Raw genomic sequence first — 19,949 nt, 5'->3', positions numbered from 1 at the left:
GCAGACTTTAGGGTTGGGAAGGGAGTGTTGCAGTGGTCTATAGAGATTCATCCCTCCCTCCCTCCATCTTTCTTTCCAGGCTCTCTTTCCAGTTGAATGCAGTCAAACACTGCTGAGGGCACATCATGGAACCTAACTAGTGGTGGTGAAGGCAGCAAAGAAGACATACTTTGCTGCCTCCATTGCATCCGCATTGTGCCATCTGGCAGAGTTTTACAGGACCTCTTGCAATCTGGCCCAAAGGAGGTGGCAGAGCTGACTGTAGCTCACTGTGACTTGTTTGCAAAGCATTTCAAGGACAAAATAACTTGCCCCAACCGGGATCTGGATTCCATTGTTACAGCAGATGAATCTCAAGGGGTGTCCAGAGCACCATCTAGTCCTGTTGTGTTGGATGAGTTTCAGTTCATAAGGCTTGAGGATGTGGACAAGGTGCTTGGATTGCTCAAGGCAACCACTTGCGCTCGGGACTCTTGCCCCTGGGGTGGCTCCCTGTTTGCGGAATGCTCTCTTCCAAGGAGGCACACCTGGTGCCTTCATTACATATCTTTAGTGCCAGGTGAAAACGTTTCTCTATAACCTGGCCTTTGGCTGAATAACATTCTTTGCCCTTTTAAATGTGTTTGTGGGAGGAGGGTTATGGGTTTGTTCTTGATTTATTATATATTTTGTGTTCTCATTTTGTATTTTGTATTTTGTATAATAATAATAATAATAATAATAATAATAATAATAATAATAAATATAGTCATACTTTGGATCCCGAACACCTTGTGAGTCGAATGTTTTGGCTCCCAAACGCTGCAAACCTGGAAGTGAGTGTTCCGGTTTGCGAATGTTCTTTGGAACCCAAACATCCAACATGACTTCCACAGCTTCCGTTCCGGATTCCGTTCCGGATTCCGTTCAACTTCCGAGGTACCACTGAAATGGTTTATCCAAGCAATAGAGATTTCTGTTATGAAATCTCTATTTTATATAACCAGGAGATGCAGAGGGTAAGCACTCTTGCAGAAAATTGGCGGTATCAGTAAAGCGTTGAGAGATCAGGGAAAGTGTTACAAATTTTGCTTCTGAGACTCTGTCCTAATTTTGCCTCCAGGGAGAGGGGGGTGGGACTACAAACATACACATGGTTCTCTTCCTTCTCCATTCACTCATTCTTTGACCCATCTCTGCCTTGACGTCTCATATGTGGGGTTAGAAAAGGAGCCACAACTGAGTCCGTCGGATAAGAATGAAAAACCACCCACTGTCCAAAGGACAATGTGAAGCCATTTCTGCTAGTTCCTTTCTTTTGAGAGCATTAATTAGGAAAAAGAGAGAGTGCCATTTGGCACTATTATTAGTAATTATGAGATAACAAGCATTTCAGAGAAGGAATGAGCAGAATTGGATAAAGGGCTGCAGTTATATAGAATGTTACCATTGTGCAAGCAGGGAATAAAATCCAATTAATTAAGGCTCAAAGATATCTTCCAAATCGGTTTCAGAACTGGGCTCTCATAGTCCTAACGTACAATCCCATTTCCTGAGGAGCAGTTCCATTAAGGTGAATAATGCTACTTTGGAGTAAGTGAATTTTGGATTGCAGTCTAACAGCAAGATCCTGGGACCAACTGTGAAGTCAAATATGTGCTGAAAAGGGTACTAACTTTTTTTGCTATTTGTTTCCTTGCATCTCTTTTAAAGTTTTCTCCCCTTTCATATTTTTACCCAAGTGTTTATGCTAGCAATGTCAATTCTTCCCTGACATTTTAGAGACACAAGAGAAAGTCTTGCTCTCTTTATCATTCATTCATCCATCACAGACACATGCAGCACATGAAGATCTAATGCACATTAGATGTACTTCTCGGTGGTATGGGATAGTACTGTTGGGAGATTGATTCCCCGTGTGCAGCCATGGGATTGTTGTCTATCACATGATCATAGACTCATAGAGTTGGAAGAGACCACAAGGGCCATCCAGTCCAACCCCCCGCCAAGCAGGAAACACCATCAAACATTCCTGACAAGAAATGATGGTGTTTTCATTCCACAGAGTGGGAAGTGATGTAGACAGGCTGTTTGTGTTACTGTGTTTCCTGAAGTGGGACTATTGTCCTTTGTTCTTTCTCTTTGCTGTCTGATGGTAGAGAGAGAGGGAGCCGTGTTGAAGTGCTCCATGTGTGTTTATATGTAAATAAAGTAGATTAGCCAACATGCTGAGTTACTGTGGTCTGTTATGCAACTGCGCAAACCTCTGTGGATCCATAAGAGTGTGCTGATGTCTTCTGGCATTAGTCGCGGTGATATTCAGGCTGAAGAATGCTTGAGAAGCTCCCGAACGATCACCCAGGAGGGAGGGAGGGAACATGCTAGTCAGGCATGTGTCTCTCCCAAGGTCCTACTTGTGAGTAGGATGTTTCCTGACAAGTACCTCTGGTGGGGGACACATGGTGCTCCTTCTGAGGTTGTTTGTCCACCTTTGGTCGCCAGCCTGCAATTAGCTCTCATTTGTGGCTCCAAAAACTGCCAGCATGCGACGGCAGCCACACTGCTGCATGTATTCATGAAAATGCACGTACTGGCGAAAAACAGCATGCCAGAAATGCATTGTAGCAAGGAAGATTGCTTTGCAAAAAAATGTGTCTAGCAGGTAAAACTGCATACAAAAATGTGTGGATATGAGGATAAATGTGTGAAAATTAGGATAAATTCACACTAACATTCTGGTGAATTTTCATGAAGACTTTAAAAATATAATAATTCACCAACTGATGTGGAAATGTGGAAAAATGAGTAACCGAGAGAACTGAAATTGACATATCTGCTCACCCCTAGTTCCAAGGGGCCAGAATAAGATGCTTAGAGCACCACATTCTCTAACCCCAACCCCCGATTTAGGGGTTCACATGTCGTACAGGCTTGCAATCATACTCAGGTTCCTTTTCTTGAGATGCAGGTGTGATTTTCTGAATTGTGTTTTGGACGCCGCTCTTTTGATGCAAGGAAACCGTGATCCTGATCGTAGTAATCATACACAGCCTATTCTGACACAAAGAGAAAACTCTGTGTCTTCCTCTTCAGTCTCACAAAGTCCCCTTCAAGTTCCCGGGTGTCACGTGACATTGGAGCGCTCCAAAGTTCACTGGGAGTCCAAGAGGAGACAAAATGCAAACAACAGGCTGCAGAATGAAGCGTCTGCTTTTCTTCTACATTTTCTTACATCTCCTTGGTAAGTAACAGATGGCGAGAGAAGCACCTAAGACTGAAGGATGAGGGAGAAACCAGTCCAGCCGCACACCCAACTTTTGGAATGAGCAATGGAACTATGAATCTGGTAGTTTGTGAGTTATTATTTCAAGCAGGGGGAGAAATCATTTCCAGATGGACAAAGAGATAGCATTGGAGTGGCAATCTACATATCCAGAGCAGTGCAATTTTGAAACTTGGATATTTTCTGAGTTTTTTGTTCCGTCTTCTATCCCTGAATTCCCAACACCCCCTGCACCCTATGTAAGGCCTGAAGCGATGTGCTGTAAAATGACTTCTGTTGAATATGCATGGCTATTTAGCATTCAAAGACCACAATTCCTTACTGCGGGAACCGAGCAAAGCAGAGGACAGAATATTTACAGAAATGGAAAACTGGAATTAAAACTGGACGGCAGCAGTCCATGCAAAATCAGCAGCAGTAGTAAATACTAGTACAAATAATAATGTAAACAGAAAACTTGATTAAAATCAAGCTCCTGGGGAAGAGGTTTTTTAGGATATTTCTTTGAGCATCATCTTCCTTGTGAAAATTGCTTCGCCCCCTCCCCCGACTGCTGTTCAGAGTTCTCGAATTTTGTTTTGCAGATCTCTTAATGCAAACATGTGTCTATTTGGGTGGGGGCGATGTGCATATAGTCATATAATTCACCTATTTTTGAACATAGCACTTCAAAAAATGCACTCTGATGGGGGAAATTGCATAGAAGAAATTGCTTATGGTGCGCTAAAATGCTGTTGAGTTTTACATTAGGACTGTGGAACGCCCTCCCATCGCAGGTCAAGGAGATAAATAACTACTTGACATTCAGAAAATACCTGAAGGCAGCCCTTTTCACGGAAGTTTTTAATGTGTAATATTTTTGTATCTGATTTTTGTTGGAAGCCGCCCAGAGTGGCTGGGGAAATCCAGCCAGATGGGCGGGGTACAAATAATAAAAATTTTATTATTATTATTATTATTATTATTATTATTATTATTATTATTATTATTAATAAATAAATAATAACACTCACAAACTGATGTGGAAACCTCCTGCTTGGCAGGGGGTTGGACTGGATGGCCCTTGTGGTCCCTTCCAACTCTATGATTCTATGAAATGTAGCAACCTGAGAGAAACCACAAGCGACAGATTTTTTTTTTCCTTCCCTGCCTCCAACAAATATGCTCATCAAATAAACACCAAACGTTCCTTCATGACTCTTTACCAACCAAAGGCCCTGAGAGTATGGAACGGCCATTGTTTGGAATCTACCCTGCTCTCTTGATCTCGAGGGATCTCTTGCGTTCAGCTGATTGTGAACCATAAAGCTGAAGACATCCCTTCTTACTCACTGCTGCCTCATTAGCCAAAAAAAAAAAAAAAAAGCACACAATTTCTGTCGCTTCCTTGCCTCGGACAGGTGAGGAATTAAAGAAGAAGAAGAAGAAGCAGGATAAGAAATTTTTCTAAGCTTCTATAGAATGTACACTCTGGTGTCAGATCTTTCCTATTGGACGCATCTAAAACAAACCCAGTAACCTTCTTTAGAGCCCCGGAGCTAGGAATCCAACTAATTAAACCTCCACCATCGTTGGCCCACAGGGCAACATTTCTTCAGAAAAAGGCTTTATTATCGTGAGCTGTGCTGCCGCCCCCTTATTCAGCAGCAGCCTTCAGCCTGGTGTGACTTGGCCACTCACAACGGTTGCTAACTAACTCACAATCAATGGACAAAATGAGCTTAAGCTCTGGGGGGGCTTCTCTGTCCAGCTTCAAGCAGTGCTTGGAAGTCATTTGTTCATTTTAGGCTCAGAGCAAGGTGGCGGCGAGAGAAGGATTATCCAAAGGAATTGGGTGTCCCCCCCCCTGTGTTTTGTTTTGCTTGTTTCTGGCTAGAGCTTCCTGGCCGCTAATAAGTGATTTCTGGAGAGAGGCAGGTATATAGGGGATGTGAGGAACAGACTCTCTGTTTATGCTTTCCTTTGCCATGGGTCTGTTCCCCACATATGGCCATTTGCCCCTACCCAGCCACCCCCCAGCTTCTGCCCCCAAGCTGGCTTCTTTGCTACTTCTGAGGGAGGGAGGATGGGGACGGAAAAATAATTGATGGTTGCTTAGCAACCACCAGGCATGGCCTACAACTTGCGAGGGACTGAGAAGTATATCTGGATAGATGGGCAGCCAACCCTTGCTCCCTCTCTAAAAAGGCACCCCCCCTCCCAAAGATACACACATGCCGGCAAGAGAATCTGGCCTTGGCGGAGAAACTGGAAAAGCAGACTTTCCCAAACTTGGGATGGTCGAGGGAACAGGCAGAGCTCGATTCAGGAGAACCGTGTCAGGGTTTCATGATGTGGGCAGTTCAGACAAGCACACATGCCCTCTTGAGTTTGGTGAGTGGGATATTAGGGTGTGCCATTTTAGGCAGCGATGCTTAATTTTTGCAATTTTCTTCATGGGGCGGGTCGCATGGCTAACAAATGTGATGCTAAGTAGAATCATAGAGTTGGAAGGAACCTTGAGGTTCAGCTAGTCCAACTCCTTGCCAATGCAGAAATCCTGCCATGCTGGTTGGGCTCGAACCACCGACCTTCCGGTCAGTGGCGGAGCTTCATGCTCTGGCACCGGGGGGTGGAGAGCAGGCAGGGGCATGGCGCCCAGTGTGGGCGGGGGGCAGCCATGATGGCACCCCACTGGGATCGCGCGGCAGGGGACAGTGCGCTCCCCCCGCACTTCTCTTCCTCTGCCACTGCTTCTGGTTAACAGCCAGTTGCACTGACTCATTGCTCCACAGTAGTCAAGGGGACTCCCATTTTGACTGGAGCTGCCATAGAGGTTGAGGAGGGTGTTTTCCTGGTGTAAATCACCACTCCTAACGGCTCTGCACCTGGGAAAATATAAATACTGTGTAGGCTATCTTTCCCCTCCACCTTTTGTGGTGAATCAAAGCTTATGGGGCTTATGGCAGCTAAAAAAGCCAATGCAATTCTGGGCTGCATCAATAGGAGTATAGCAGATTCTAGATCAAGGGAGGTAATAGTACCTGGAATACTGTGTCCAGTTCTGGGCACCACAGTACAAGAAGGATACTGACAAGCTGGAACGTGTCCAGAAGAGGGCAACCAAAATGGTCAAAGGCCTGGAAACGATGCCTTATGAGGAACGGCTTAGGGAGCTGGGTATGTTTAGCCTGGAGAAGAGAAGGTTAAGGGGTGATATGATAGCCATGTTCAAATATATCAAAGGATGTCATATAGAGGAGGGTGAAAGGTTGCTTTCTGCTGCTCCAGAGAAGCGGACATGGGGCAATGGATTAAAAATACAAGAAAGAAGATTCCACCTAAACATTAGGAAGAACTTCCTGACAGTGAGAGCTGTTCGGCAGTGGAATTTGCTGCCAAGGAGTGTGGTGGAGTCTCCTTCTTTGGAGGTCTTTAAGCGGAGTCTTGACAGCCATCTGTCAGGAATGCTTTGATGGTGTTTCCTGCTTGGCAGGGGGTTGATCTGGATGGCCCTTGTGGTCTCTTCCAACTCTATGATTCTATGATTCTATGGCCTTCAAATAAGTGGGTCAGGGCCCACTGGCGACCTATAGTGGTCTCCAGCAGTAAGACTACCACCATATAAAAATATGGTTAAAAATTCAAAGGTGGTCCTTGAATCCATGTCTGAGCTAAATATGGGTCCCCGTTTGCGGGCTGTTGGTTTAGATGAGGAGACTGGTGTGCAGAAGGGTTAAAACCCTCTCCTCCAGTGCCACTACTTAAATGGAAAGCGAAACTCTTGAGGCAGCTGTAATTTAAAGAACACATTAAAGTGTTTTATAAGCAACATATCAGGAGATCTGATCATGGTTGGACCATGTGGTTTTGCTCCCCCTCACCCCTGTGACTTAAGAGAAATTCACTACTTAGACTCAAAAGAGAAATTTAAAAAGTAATGGTGAAACTTGACGTGACATTCATGTGCCCAGTTTTCCCCCTTCTAAAATAACAGCCGTTGGAGGGGGAGCCCCCTTGGAGGAGACCATTTAGAAGAAGAAAAACTTTACACGTCTTGAACGCAACTGTGCCTTTAACTTTACATCTAGTACTTTAGTTCTAAGAGGAGCTCGCCCCATTTTTGTATAATCAGAAGTATTACTACGAGTATTATTGGGTTGTTAACTAGGGGTGGGCGAATCGCTCAATTTCGGTTTCTCTCAGTTGCCCGTTTTCCCAGTCTTAAATTCTGTTCTCCACATTTCCACAGCACGGTTTACAGTATAAAGCCAGAAAAATACATACGGTAACACCATAACAAGCAAAACTATGCCACCACACCACCCAACTTAAAAGCCTATAGATTGTTTAATTAGCCCAAGGCCTGGGAGAAGAGGAAAGCTTTTGCCTGGCGCCTTGATATATGTACTGAAAGTGCCAGGCAAGGTTCCCTGGGCCGAGTGTCCCACCAGTGGGGGCGATGCCACAGAAAAGGCCAACTCTCATGTTATTTACTACATTTATATACCACCTTTGCTCCCAGGAAGGTCAAGGTGTAACACGGTTCTCCTCCTCCCCATTTCATGCACACAACAACCCTGTGAGGTAGGTTAGGCTGAGAGATGACGACTGGCCCAAGGAGACTGGCCCATAGCCCACCACTCTAGCCAGCACACCACACTGCTTCTGTGTATCATTGGCTCTAGCGCCACCTACTGTTTGGGCTCCCTGTCTTCGGCTCCACCATTCGCCATGGGCGCCAACTATCATTGCAAGCAGTAATATATATATACTGTAATGGGTTTGTTTCGAGGGGTTGCTGGTGGGGAAAGGCATGGACCGGATGTCTCCGGCTCGCCATGTTTATCGCCATGTCCAATGAGGGCAGGTTGGGCAGAAGCAGACACAGGGATCAGAAGGGAGTTTTTGAAGCTGCAGGCTGGATGGGGCAGGAGGAAGTTCCACCAGAGCAGGGAGCTTCATATGCCTTCTCAAAGCAAGCAACACATTATTTGAGCGCCAGCCACACAGACATAAAAGGAAGATCGCATCGCTTGCAAAATTCACCCTACTGGCCCTTAGCGACACTCACCGATGCAAGTAGGAAGGCAAAGAAGATTCTCGGGCCACGGAGATGACTTAGCCCTCCTAACAAGAAACAGCAAGCTCTCTGTGAAGAAGCAAAATACCCTTGGAGGTTTAGAGTAAATCTCGTGGTGCTCCAATCAGGAGTATTCAGCGTTGTTGCTGGGAAACTGATGGAAATGCATGGTGATAGCACGGTCTAAAAGAGAAGGCTGTAAGTGACTGTAACTCACCCTAGACTCGCAGAGAACATGCCTAAAATCTGGAAGGGGCAGAAGTCCTGCCAGCATTTGCTATCTGTCATGTGCGCACACATAAACACGCTGCTTCAGGGGGAGGTAAATCAAACAAGGGCAGGCATCTTGCCCAAATGTGCTGGATTTTACCTGTTCAGCAACTCCCTCACCCTCGAAGATGCTGCACCAACTGCCCTTCTGACAGTGATCATTCCATAGCTGTCAACTTTCCCCCCTTTTTAAGGGAAATTCCCTTATTCCAAATAGGATTCCTCGCAAGAAAAGGGAAAGGTTGACAGCTATGGATCACTGTAAACATCCTTTTTCAGTTTGGGATTTAAGCAACAGGACTCAGGATGCTTCCTCACACGCGGCTCTTCTGTGGTCCCCGGGGACATGTTTTGCTTTGTAGATTTTCTTCAACATTTCTAAATAACGGCAGCCGACGATCCTTTGCCATAATGAGCACTTTCTTGGCCGTCCTCTTCTCAGTAGATTGGGAATGGTTTCAGGTGTGAAAGAGGGCTGGGTGGGGGGTGGTGAGCAATTGCCATGCAACCCCCCCCCCCCCGTTTCTGCAGATAACAGCTTGTTGCGTTTACCCCTCTGCAATTTCTGCTTCGGATGCTGCAGCAAAAGCAGGAACTGCCTGTCAATCTGCTTGCTGTAGTGCTTGCTGGAGTTTGCCAAAATATATGAAGCCATTCTCTGCCTAGAAATCGCCTACAGACTCAGCTCTAGTCTTTTGTGAGGTGAGCAGTAGAACATTGTGGGAACAGCAGGGCAATCTCTCTCTGGCAAGCAGCTGTAGTTCCATGGTACAGTATAGCTCCTGGTTTCAATTCTTTGCATTTTCACTCAGGGCTAGCAATTCAGCTAAGCTTCCCAATGTGCTCTGTGAGGCTTATTTTGATCAGCATTGAGTACTTCCAGAGTTAACACTAAATTCATTATTTTTGGTAGATGAACTACCATAGTAGCTGTGAAAATTTGGGTCCTGGGCTTTTTAGACTTGTCTACCCAGGTACTGAGGGACGCGGGTGGCGCTGTGGTCTAAACCACAGAGCCTAGGGCTTGCCGATCAGAAAGTCGGCGGTTCGAATCCCTGCGACGGGGTGAGCTCCCGTTACTCGGTCCCAGCTCCTGCCAACCTAGCAGTTCGAAAGCACATCAAAGTGCAAGTAGATAAATAGGTACCGCTCCGGCGGGAAGGTAAATGGCGTTTCCGTGTGCTGCTCTGGTTTGCCAGAAGTGGCTTAGTAATGCTGGCCATATGACCCGGAAGCTGTCTGTGGACAAACGCCGGCTCCCTCGGTCTATAGAGCGAGATGAGCGCGCAACCCCAGAGTCATCCGTGACTGGACCTAATGATCAAGGGAACCTTTACCTTTACCTTTACCCAGGTACTATCTGAAACCAAAGGGGCACATTGGTTACCAGATGTGAAATATATTTGTATTATTTTCAGTTCTCCTACCCCACTACCACTTCCCCAGGGGGCTTATTCCACAACACCCCTTTACAACATCTGTGCTACTTACTGACTCTTAAACTTTGGGGTTGTTGAAATATATACAAAAAATAAAATAAATCAATGTGACTCAAACTGGGTCTCTTAGATCCATTTTTTTTTAAAGCACAGAAGTTGCTTCTGTGGCCCCTCTGGGATTAGGGGCCCTGAAGCTGAAGCTTCATTAGATTCATAGCAGATCTGCCTCCGGCTGAGAGATATCGAAGCCTGAAGACCAGGAGAGTTGCTGCCAGCCAGCAAAATTGTCTGCCTAACCAATAAGCCATTTCTGCACCGCTTGTGTCCACATAGGCACAGCAGTCCCAGTCAAATCTTACTGTTATTACCTTCTGTGTTTTTTGGGTCATTCTCAGGGACTTCAAGCGCAGTCTACAAACAATGGATTCCTGACACCAATTTTGAAAATGCCTCCAACTGGGATAAGGGACGAACCCCATGCAGCAACGATGTCATCCTTTTTCGGAGCAGCGAGGTACTTGGTTTTGTTTCGTTAAAAAACATACACACACATAAAATTTACTGCGGCGAGTTTTTCCGGCAATTTGTGAAACTGTGTCCCTGCTTCTTCCAGGTTGTGTCGGTCTATGTCCAGTCATCCCACTCCTTGACAGACATGGTAAGTGCACCTGATATCATGGCATGTAGAATTCAACACAGGGCAGGTGGGGCCTGGTAAGGCAGCCTATCTAAGAGAAGGAAAACTCTGGTCCTAAACCTCCGCTGCCTTGCAGGACATCTTTGGGAGAAGAGAAGGCCAAGGAGTAAACCAGGGGTCAGCAAACTTTTTCAGCAGGGGGCCGGTCCACTGTCCGTCAGACCTTGTGTGGGGCCAGACTATATTTTGAAGAAGAAAAAATGAACAAATTCCTGTGCCCCACAAATACCCCGGAGATGCATTTTAAATAAAAAGCACACATTCTACTCATGTAAAAACACGCTGATTCCTGGACCATCCGCAGACCGGATTGAGAAAGCAATTGCGCCAGATCCGGCCCCCAGGCCTTAGTTTGCCTACCCCTGGAGTAAACCCTACACAAATGCAGAGTGGAGTCCCTAAGACGTTTGGGTAGCTCACTGTAGGCTGTGCCTCCTTTTGGCAACTGCTGCAGCCAAGCTGGTGCCAATTGTATTGCTCTGCTTTCCTTTGGACCCAGTCAGAGAGGCCAAGAGGGGATGTCTCGTCAACTGGGCAGCCCAGGACCTCCATGCACACGTGCCAGGGAGGTCACTTCAGTGCTGCTAACACTGAGGTTTTGACTTCACCCCCAGAGCTGCACTCCATTGTTTGTTGAGCCAGATAGATGAAAACAAATCTCAAGCACAATAAGAAACAGGGTAAAGAGTGGGATGCAGGGATTATCTGAGGGAGGGATGCATTAGGAGCCGAGGGGGCAGCAGGGGTCATTAAGAGGGAAGTGGGTATCAGGAGGGTGTTGGAGGTAGGGCCTTTGGAGCACATCGACAGCTTATTTACAATTGACCAGGCTAGAACTCAGAGCGAAACACCTTCCTTGGTTCATATTCAAAGTTTTGCTGCTCTTATTGCTTTCAAAACTATTTCCTTTGGTCACACTTGTATGTATTTACTGTTCTGGGTCATCACCAGCCAGAAGGGAAGCAATTTTTGGCAACAGCTACTAATTTTCTTATAAGTTAGTTACCTGAGAGAGGTGAAGTTTTGTGCATGTGCAGTAAGTAGTTCTATATAAATATTTTATGCTATAAATTTCCTTCAGCCTCATGTTTTTGTTACTAAGAATACTAAGAACGCCTAAACATATTTTTCATGCAACATTCTTTGCTGAATTTTATTGCATTGTTATCTTCCTGGGTGGGTCGTGCAAGCCGCTATTCTGAATAATGTTTTTTATAGGGTGGGGAGCCCTGGGGATGAGCTTATGGAACCAAGGGGACGGTGACCTGAAAAAGTTTGAGAACCACTGGGTTAGATGAACTAGCTTGTTGATTATGTTGGAGTAGGACTAGGGGTCCATTTTTCTGTAGGTTCTTATTTTGTTGTATTAGCTGCAAGTTTTGCTATGTTGGGGGTATTGAAACAACAACAAAATCAACTTTACAGCCGTTTGTTGGATGGCATTGATGTCTGGTTTTATAAGAAAGGTATTTTTGAAAAAGTAATTTGCATTCACCCTTTAAAAACCATCTAGCTGCCATCAAATAAACTTAATTCTGGTCCGGGAGTGATGTTTTTATAGCATTCATGCAGGAATGTCAGTTTTTATAATGTAACAAGAAAGCAGGCTAAATACTAAATCAGTGGCTTTGAAGCTTTCTACACTCACATTAATTTGTTTGCTAATGGACCCCTTTGTCTCTGATGCCGGGCTTTGTGGCTCACAGTTTGCACTGTGCTTTAATGTTGAGCTATATAATAACTGAAATATGGAAAGTTGGGAAAGGCTGTGGCTCAGTGACAGAACTTCTGCTTTGCATGTGAAAGGTCCCAGCTTTGATCCCTCCGGGTATTTGTATATAGAATATTTCTATTTTTAAAATTTATATCCTGCTGTTTTGCCATTGCGGAACCCAAGGCAGCTCACAGCATAAAATAAAACAGATACAACAACAACAACAAACCACAATATATAAAACCTCAAGATTAAATAAATATCCCTGTTGGAAACAGCACTGGAAACAGCACTGGAAACACTCACTATTTAAAAGCACGCGCGCACACACACACACACACACTCAGAAGACCCCGCTACTATGACAGCCAGTTCATAGCCAAAGGCCTATAATAATACATATTTTGCCTGCCTGTGAAAGGAAAGCGCACGCGGGGGGGGGGGGGGAGGAGCCTGCCCTCTTGTGGAAGGGAGTTCCAAAATCTAGGAGCAGCCACCAAGAAGGCCCTTCTGGTGTCCTCACCAAACTTGCCCGTGAAGGTGGCGGAACTGAGAGAAAGTTATCTCCAGAAGATCTCAAAGCCCAGGCAGGTTCATTCAAGGAGATACAGTCCTTTCCCCCCTCCTAAACTGCCAACTCTTTCTCAGATGCTCAAACCTCAGCTGGAGAAAGCCATCGCCCTTTTCAAGCTCTGATGGGCCTCTCGTTCAAAACACATGAGAGACTCCCTGCTACCAGGAGACCATCGCCTAACCATGAGCTCCCACCAGGGGCGAAGGAAGGCTGTTCGGCACCCGGTGCGGGGTGTTGAGGGGTGGTGCGAACCGCCCACAGGGGAGGGGTGGACCGCCCCCTGTCCCCTTCCTCCACCACTGGCTCCCATTGATAAACAACAACAAACCTCCCAGACTGCTAACCAGCAGTCCATCAAAGAAAGAAATAAGGCCAGCCACCAGCCATAACATGCTCTCGGGGCCCACACTGGCCCCGGAATGAGAAAAGCCTCTCTGGGCGTTTTTGGTGTTGCGCTCCCCCGGAATGGACATCAATCTTCATTCCGGTGCACTCAGCGACACAGGTTGGATGATCCTGTGCACGCTATTAATCAGCAGAGTTAGCAGTGACAACTGGAAGCGTGAATGTGAGAAGAAGAGTTTGAAGAAGAGTTTGGATTTGATATCCCGCTTTTCACTACCCGAAGGAGTCTCAAAGCGGCTAACATTCTCCTTTCCCTTCCTCCCCCACAACAAATGCTCTGTGAGGTGAGTGGGGCTGAGAGACTTCAGAGAAGTGTGACTAGCCCAAAGGTCACCCAGCAGCTGCATGTGGAGGAGCGGAGACGCGAAGCCAGTTCACCAGATTACGAGTCTACCGCTCTTAACCACTACACCACACTGGCTCTCACTGAGCATCCTAAGGATTTATTAAGCAATATTTTACAGGACAGACCATAATGGTGTCTGTTCCCTTCTTCAGCAGCAGACACAGAGAGACAAAGAACAGTGCAAAAGCACAACACAACGGAAGAGATAAGACGCAACTTCCGTCCTCAGACTTTCCCAGCTCAGGAAAGTAAACACAGACATGTGACACACCAGTCACATATCAGCAACGGAGGAGTGATTAGCTAACGTATAGCTGCCCCCCCACCCCGTCTTTCTTTTCAGTCTATGCTATCTCCGCAGGAGCCCCAAAGCATCCACTGCAACAATGCAACTAGGGCTGTCATATCCAGAATCGGCAGCAGTGTCCGGGCGAAAAATCAGGACAATGTCCAGGAAAATACAGACATATGGCAGCCCATGTCGGCAGTGCTGTTTTTGCTGCTTTTCCATAAAAAAATAGCTCAAAAACAGCATTTTTTGTGATTTTGCCCCAAAATCACTCAACAACTTTGGCCAAAAAAGCTCACCAGCTTTTCTGCCCAGATTTTCACTGTTTGAAATATGGCAACCCTGGATGCAACTGACTGAGCAGGGCCTGTTTTTGGGGCGTGTTCTGGAGGGATGAATTCCACGTTTGTGAATCGCAACGTGACTGAGTGGTTTCCTCCTCCTCCCTTCTGTATTTTGTTGCTTCTTCCAGGTGCCCGAGCAGGAAAGTGTCTTGCAAGGATGGGGTTATGCTCTGAGATGCCGTTTCCCATCATTTTTGACCCCCATGCTCGGCTGTTCTCAGAGCACTTAAATAGCCAAGCGAGCGCACAGAGATGAAGCAAAACTGCTTTGCAGCAAGTAGCCCTTTGTTGCTGCTGTAAACAACAATTGTGTCAAAATATACGCCTTTTAATTCTCCCCGCCCTTCTGCTTCCAACAGTGCTTGTTCTGGGAAATGGCAACTGAGGTTGCTACGGTGATTTGGTTTTTTTCTCAGCCACTGACTTACCAGCCATTATCCAGCTGCATTCGGGAGTGCTTGTATTCTGCAGCTGCACAGGACAAAACGAAAGGGCTGTCTTGCCCACACAGGATTCTTCCCTGTTTTGGATAGTGTTGATATTGGGTCATAAAACCTTTGACCCAAGTAGTGCTGCTGGCCGGCACTGCAATCAATCACCTTTACGATCGTCTCCGACATCAATGGCGCCCAGGCACACTTCTGCTTCGCCCTGAGCGTTCTCCAATTGCAGAGTAACTCGCAGCGTCGCGATGGCTTTTTAGGTCTGCTTCTCCGTGGCGTCGTGAAATAACTTGACAGACGCCAGTGCTACTAAACTAAACTAGGCTTTATTTAGTAGCACACACACAAATCCTACAGACTTGAGCTGCATGCTTGCAGCAAGCTCACATTCAGCAGTAACACAAAGCAATAAGGCAGAATGAATGCAGAGAAGGGGAAAGTGAAACCAAACCTCCCCTTTTCTAGACAAAGGAAAAGTGCCCGTATTACAGTGGGCAAGGCTAAACTCCCAGGATCAGAACGCCTCTTGCATTATTAACTCTAAGATGTCCAGAAAACCTGACACCCCCTCTCGTTCGCAATCCTGGGTAGACATATATACATTTCATTCAACATTTAACCCATCACAGAAAACTTCGTGTTTCTGGAAACTCAAGGGCTTTGTGAATCCATCGGCAAGATTCATTTCGCTAGGACAATATTTCAGCTTGACCACATTTGTCCTAACGCTCTCATGCACATTTTTGAACCGAATATCCAGGTGTTTGGTTCGTGCGTTGAATTGACCGGATTCAGCCAACTTCAGGCATGGCTGGTTATCCTCCCATATGGTGATGGGTAGGTAACACTTCTCACACACTTCCTGCACTAGGCACTTGTAGAATTCAAGCTCTCGACACATTTCTGAAAGAGCACTGAACTCTGCCTCAGTTGATGATAGAGCAATTAAACTCTGCTTTTTTGATCTCCAGCCAATTACAGAACCTCCAAATTTTACCACTATTCCAGAAATTGACTTTCTGTCTGAGCCGCAAGCCCAATCAGCATCCACCCAACATTGAAGCTGTTCATCACCTTGGGCTGTCAGTGTGAGGCTAAACTCTTTGGTCTCTTGCAAATATCTAAGAACTCTTTTGACCCCATTCCATGCCATCACACTAGGCTTTGCTGCCTCTTGGCTCAGCAGATTAACTGCAAATGCAATATCGGGCCTGCTCCACTGCGAGAGATAGAGCAGGCTTCCCAGAGCAGATTGATATACCTCTTGGTTCTCAAACTCTCTTTTTTCAACAGATTGGTTATCAGTTACAAAACTCGTTTCCATTGGTGTCCTTGCACCTTTGCAGTCTGCCATATTGAATTTCCTGAGTAACTGATCAATCTTTGCGCTCTGGTTCAACACAAAACTGCCATCTTGGTCTCTGTGAATCTGAACCCCTAGATACATGTTCACAGGACCCAACTCCTTGAGTTTGAAGTGCTGCCTCAGCTTACTTGCAAACTCCTGCACCTGTTTGTTTGTGTTGGCCACTAGAACAATGTCGTCGACAAAGATCAGGGCCAATTCTTGTTGCTGACCTGTCCCTTTTATGTACAAACAGTTGTCCGCACGGCTTTTCCTAAAGCCTAGCTTCTCCAGCGCTTGGTCGAGACACTGATTCCAGTTTCTCGCGGACTGTTTGAGACCATAAATGGAGCGGTGTAGCCTCCATACTAGGCCTGGCCTGTCACCCTCAAAACCCGGAGGAGGTAGCATATAAATTTCCTCCTGCAGCGGTGCATTTAAGTAGGCGACATCAATATCAAAATGAGCAGCTTCTGCGCCTCTCTGCGCTGCTACAGCAAGAAGCAATCTCATTGTTTCACTACGGGACGTGGGTGCATAGACTTGTGAGTAATGCACTCCTGGCCTCTGGCTGAAACCTCTTGCCACCAATCTAGCCTTATATTGTGGCTCTCCACTTGCAGTGGGTTTCAATCTATAGACCCAGCGACAGCTCACAGCTTGCTGTCCAGCTGGCAGAGTTGTCAGCGTGAAAACTCCAAGAGATTTCATGGCACTAAGTTCTTTCTCCATTGCTTGTTGCCACTTGCTGGATTCTGCTTGAGGTAATCTCTGCACCTCAGCGAAACTTTCCGGTTCGCAGTGAGCAAAACCAGCCCAAACATTAGTGGCTTGGAACCTGTCAGGAGGTTTCCCCTTTGTAGTGCGCTTGGAACGCCGTGGCACCACCGGTGACTCGCCCCCTGACCCAGACGTGCTAGACTCAGCCTGGGAGTCCCTGGCGTCTGGTGAACCATCAAGCGACCTACTGCGCTTGCTATGTCCCCCTGGACTGGGTTTCCCTGTTGGAGACCTTGGAGACCTACCTCGCTTGCCTCTCCTAGCTACTTCTGGAGATGTGGGTGCACTCCTTGGTTCTGTCTTCACCTGTCTCTTTGGGATTGCCCCCTCTGACACTGCACCCTGGTCGTGTTCGGGAATGCGGCCCGAAACACCAGCAGGTTGACCACCTTCTGCACGACTAGCTGATGTAACTGGCTGATCTTCATAGTCAAGATCGCTGAACGGATCTGTGAGCACCTCAGGATTTCCGTGAATCCTTTTCCAGCCTTGCTGCTCACAAAACTCAGCGCTCCTGCTGATTATGACTCGTGAACGATCGCCATCTGGGAAAGCAAATCTCCAGGCTTTCGAACCTGTCTCGTAGCCACAGAAAATCAACTTTTGCGATCTTGGACTGCCCTTTCTACGTAAATGTCTGGGGATAAGAACCCAAGCTTCTGCCCCGAAGGTCCGAAAATAGTGGACCTTGGGCTTCTTTCCATAAAGTAGAAAGTAGGGCGTGGTCCCTATCACGGAACTGTATGTCCTGTTAAGAGTGTGGCAGACAGTTCTCCAGGCTTCAGCCCAATAGCATCTTGGCAAGCCTGAATCAAACAAGAGAGCATCTACTGCCTCCTGCATTGTTCTATTCCTCCTTTCAGAAACACCATTCTCTTGAGGAGAATAAGGAGCAGTTTTTCTATGCTTGATACCTTTGGCACGAAAGAAATCCTGCAGCTTAGATGCAGTAAATTCTGTGCCTCGGTCTGTCTGAAACGCTTTCACGCGGGTTCCAAATTCCACCTCTACTGCTTTCACCCATTCTATAATCTCCTTCGCTGTTTGCCCCTTGTCTTTGAGCGTGAAAATCCAACCTGCTCGACTAAAATCATCAGTGAGACAAAGAACATAACGAGAATTACCCATGCTTGGCACCCCCATCGGACCACAGAGATCCGCATGCACAAGCTCGAAAGCTTGCTTGGTCACCCTATCAGACGATGGGTAGCTGCAAGAATGCACTTTGGCTCTTTTACAAGCTCTACAGTCTAGAAACTTGGAGCACTCCTTCATTTTACAACCATCAGTGCACTCTACCTGCTTGCGCACGTATTTCCAATTCACGTGCGAGAATCTGCGATGCCATAAATGCAAACACTGATCATGCGTGGGTAAGTTGGCATACTGAGCTTGAGTCTCCTCAGAGATGCCATTACTTGTTTCAGCACCCTGCGCCCTCTCTGTGGCGCTGTTGTCAGTTTCCAGCATATACACCCCATCATGGCCTTTCACCTGGACCAATTGTTTCCCATCTTTGGAGATGGTGCATACCTGGTTCCCAAAACTGACCAGATAACCTGCATTATCTAAAGCTGAAACAGAAAGTAAACCAAATTTCATACCATCTAAAACATACACATCAATATCATCATTAAGACAAGGCATGAACATAACACCAGTTTTTGTAACAGGTCTTGTGGTTGAATCAGCCAGAGTAACTGCAGTTGCATCTTGGATCGGCCTGCAGTTCCGCAACTGGCTGCTAGGTGGCGCCAGATGTCTTGACGCACCACTGTCTAATAACCAACGCAGCTTGGGGGTAGCAACTGTCTTTCCAACCAAAGCATATGCAGCTGCTTTGCAGTGGGCTCCAGCCCCTCCTCTGCTTGCTCTGGAAGGTCCTCTTCTCCCACGACGTGGTCTTCCTTTCATCTCCCGGTTGCCATGGAAACCATCTTTGAAGTCAGCCTGATCGCAGTCTGCCTGAAGATGGTTATCAGAATTGCACAGATAACAACGCTTAGCTGCAAAAGCTTTAACAGAGCTCTCAGCGTTTTCTCCACTCCTGGGCTTAGGCAAAAAGCAACCCCCCTTAACAGCTTTCCCTTTCTCTCTCTGCCTCCGGTCCTGTTCGTCCTGCAGCCTCCCAGTAACATAGTCCAGATTCAACTGGCTTGCAGGCATGGACTCCAGCGTTAGGGAAAGAGTCTCATAACTGGGGTCTAGTGAGCTCAAAAGGATATAGACCTTTTGTTCCTCTGAGAAAGGAACATTCAGCTGTCTCAACTTGTTGAAGAGTGCCAGCATTTTGGCCACATGTTGACGCACACAGCCTCCTTCTTGCAAACGTAACTCAAACAGCTGTCTAGTTGTATGAAGTTTGGCACCAGCTGACGTTCTTTGAAACACACGCTTAAGACACTCCCAAATTTGGTGGGCGTTAGTGGCAGCGTCTATGTGCACCATCAGCTCTTCCTCTATGCCCATGACTATGTGAGCAGTAGCCCTCTGGTCTTTCTTAAGTGCTGCAGCAGCTTCAGCAGCAGGGGCTTGAACTGGTGGGCTCTGAGTACAAGTCCAAAGATCTTTAGCAATCAGAAATATCTCCATTTTCTTGGCCCAATCTTGCCAATTCCTCCCATCCAACCTTGGAAAGGGTGGCACGAAACTCTCATGGGACTGCGCCATCTCCCCCCTGGGGCTTGAGGTAACTCACGTGGCTGCAAACTCAGCACTCGCCTCTCAGCTCCCAGCTCCGGAAAACGGCTTCTCTTCACCAGCGAGGTTTCCCTGCTTTGTGCCTCAAAAGCATGGCACAAAACAGTCCTCCAGCTGGGCTATCGGCTGCCGGCCCCGCAGACATGCAGACCTCCCGTCCTGGCAATCAATCTCCTCAGGACGCCTCGCCATCAAAGCGTAGCTTCTTGGCAATAAAGCAATTAAGCCATTAAGCCATAACCTGTTTTGGATAGTGTTGATATTGGGTCATAAAACCTT

General features: G+C 46.7%; 1 protein-coding gene across 1 annotated transcript in view; it reads left to right on the top strand.

Moving 5' to 3' along the window:
• The first annotated feature begins 3,139 nt into the window (after positions 1-3,139).
• Positions 3,140-19,949, top strand: part of AMN (amnion associated transmembrane protein) — a 79,173-nt gene continuing 62,363 nt past the window's right edge. The window contains 3 exon segments of the mRNA XM_033139257.1: positions 3,140-3,220; positions 10,429-10,547; positions 10,647-10,691. Of these exon segments, the coding sequence (XP_032995148.1) occupies positions 3,157-3,220; positions 10,429-10,547; positions 10,647-10,691 (228 nt within the window). The 5' untranslated portion in view covers positions 3,140-3,156.

This window comes from Lacerta agilis, chromosome 1 (assembly GCF_009819535.1).
Source record: "Lacerta agilis isolate rLacAgi1 chromosome 1, rLacAgi1.pri, whole genome shotgun sequence".
In the NCBI taxonomy this organism is placed as follows: Eukaryota; Metazoa; Chordata; class Lepidosauria; order Squamata; family Lacertidae; genus Lacerta; species Lacerta agilis.
This window is presented reverse-complemented; position numbering and strand designations above follow the sequence as displayed.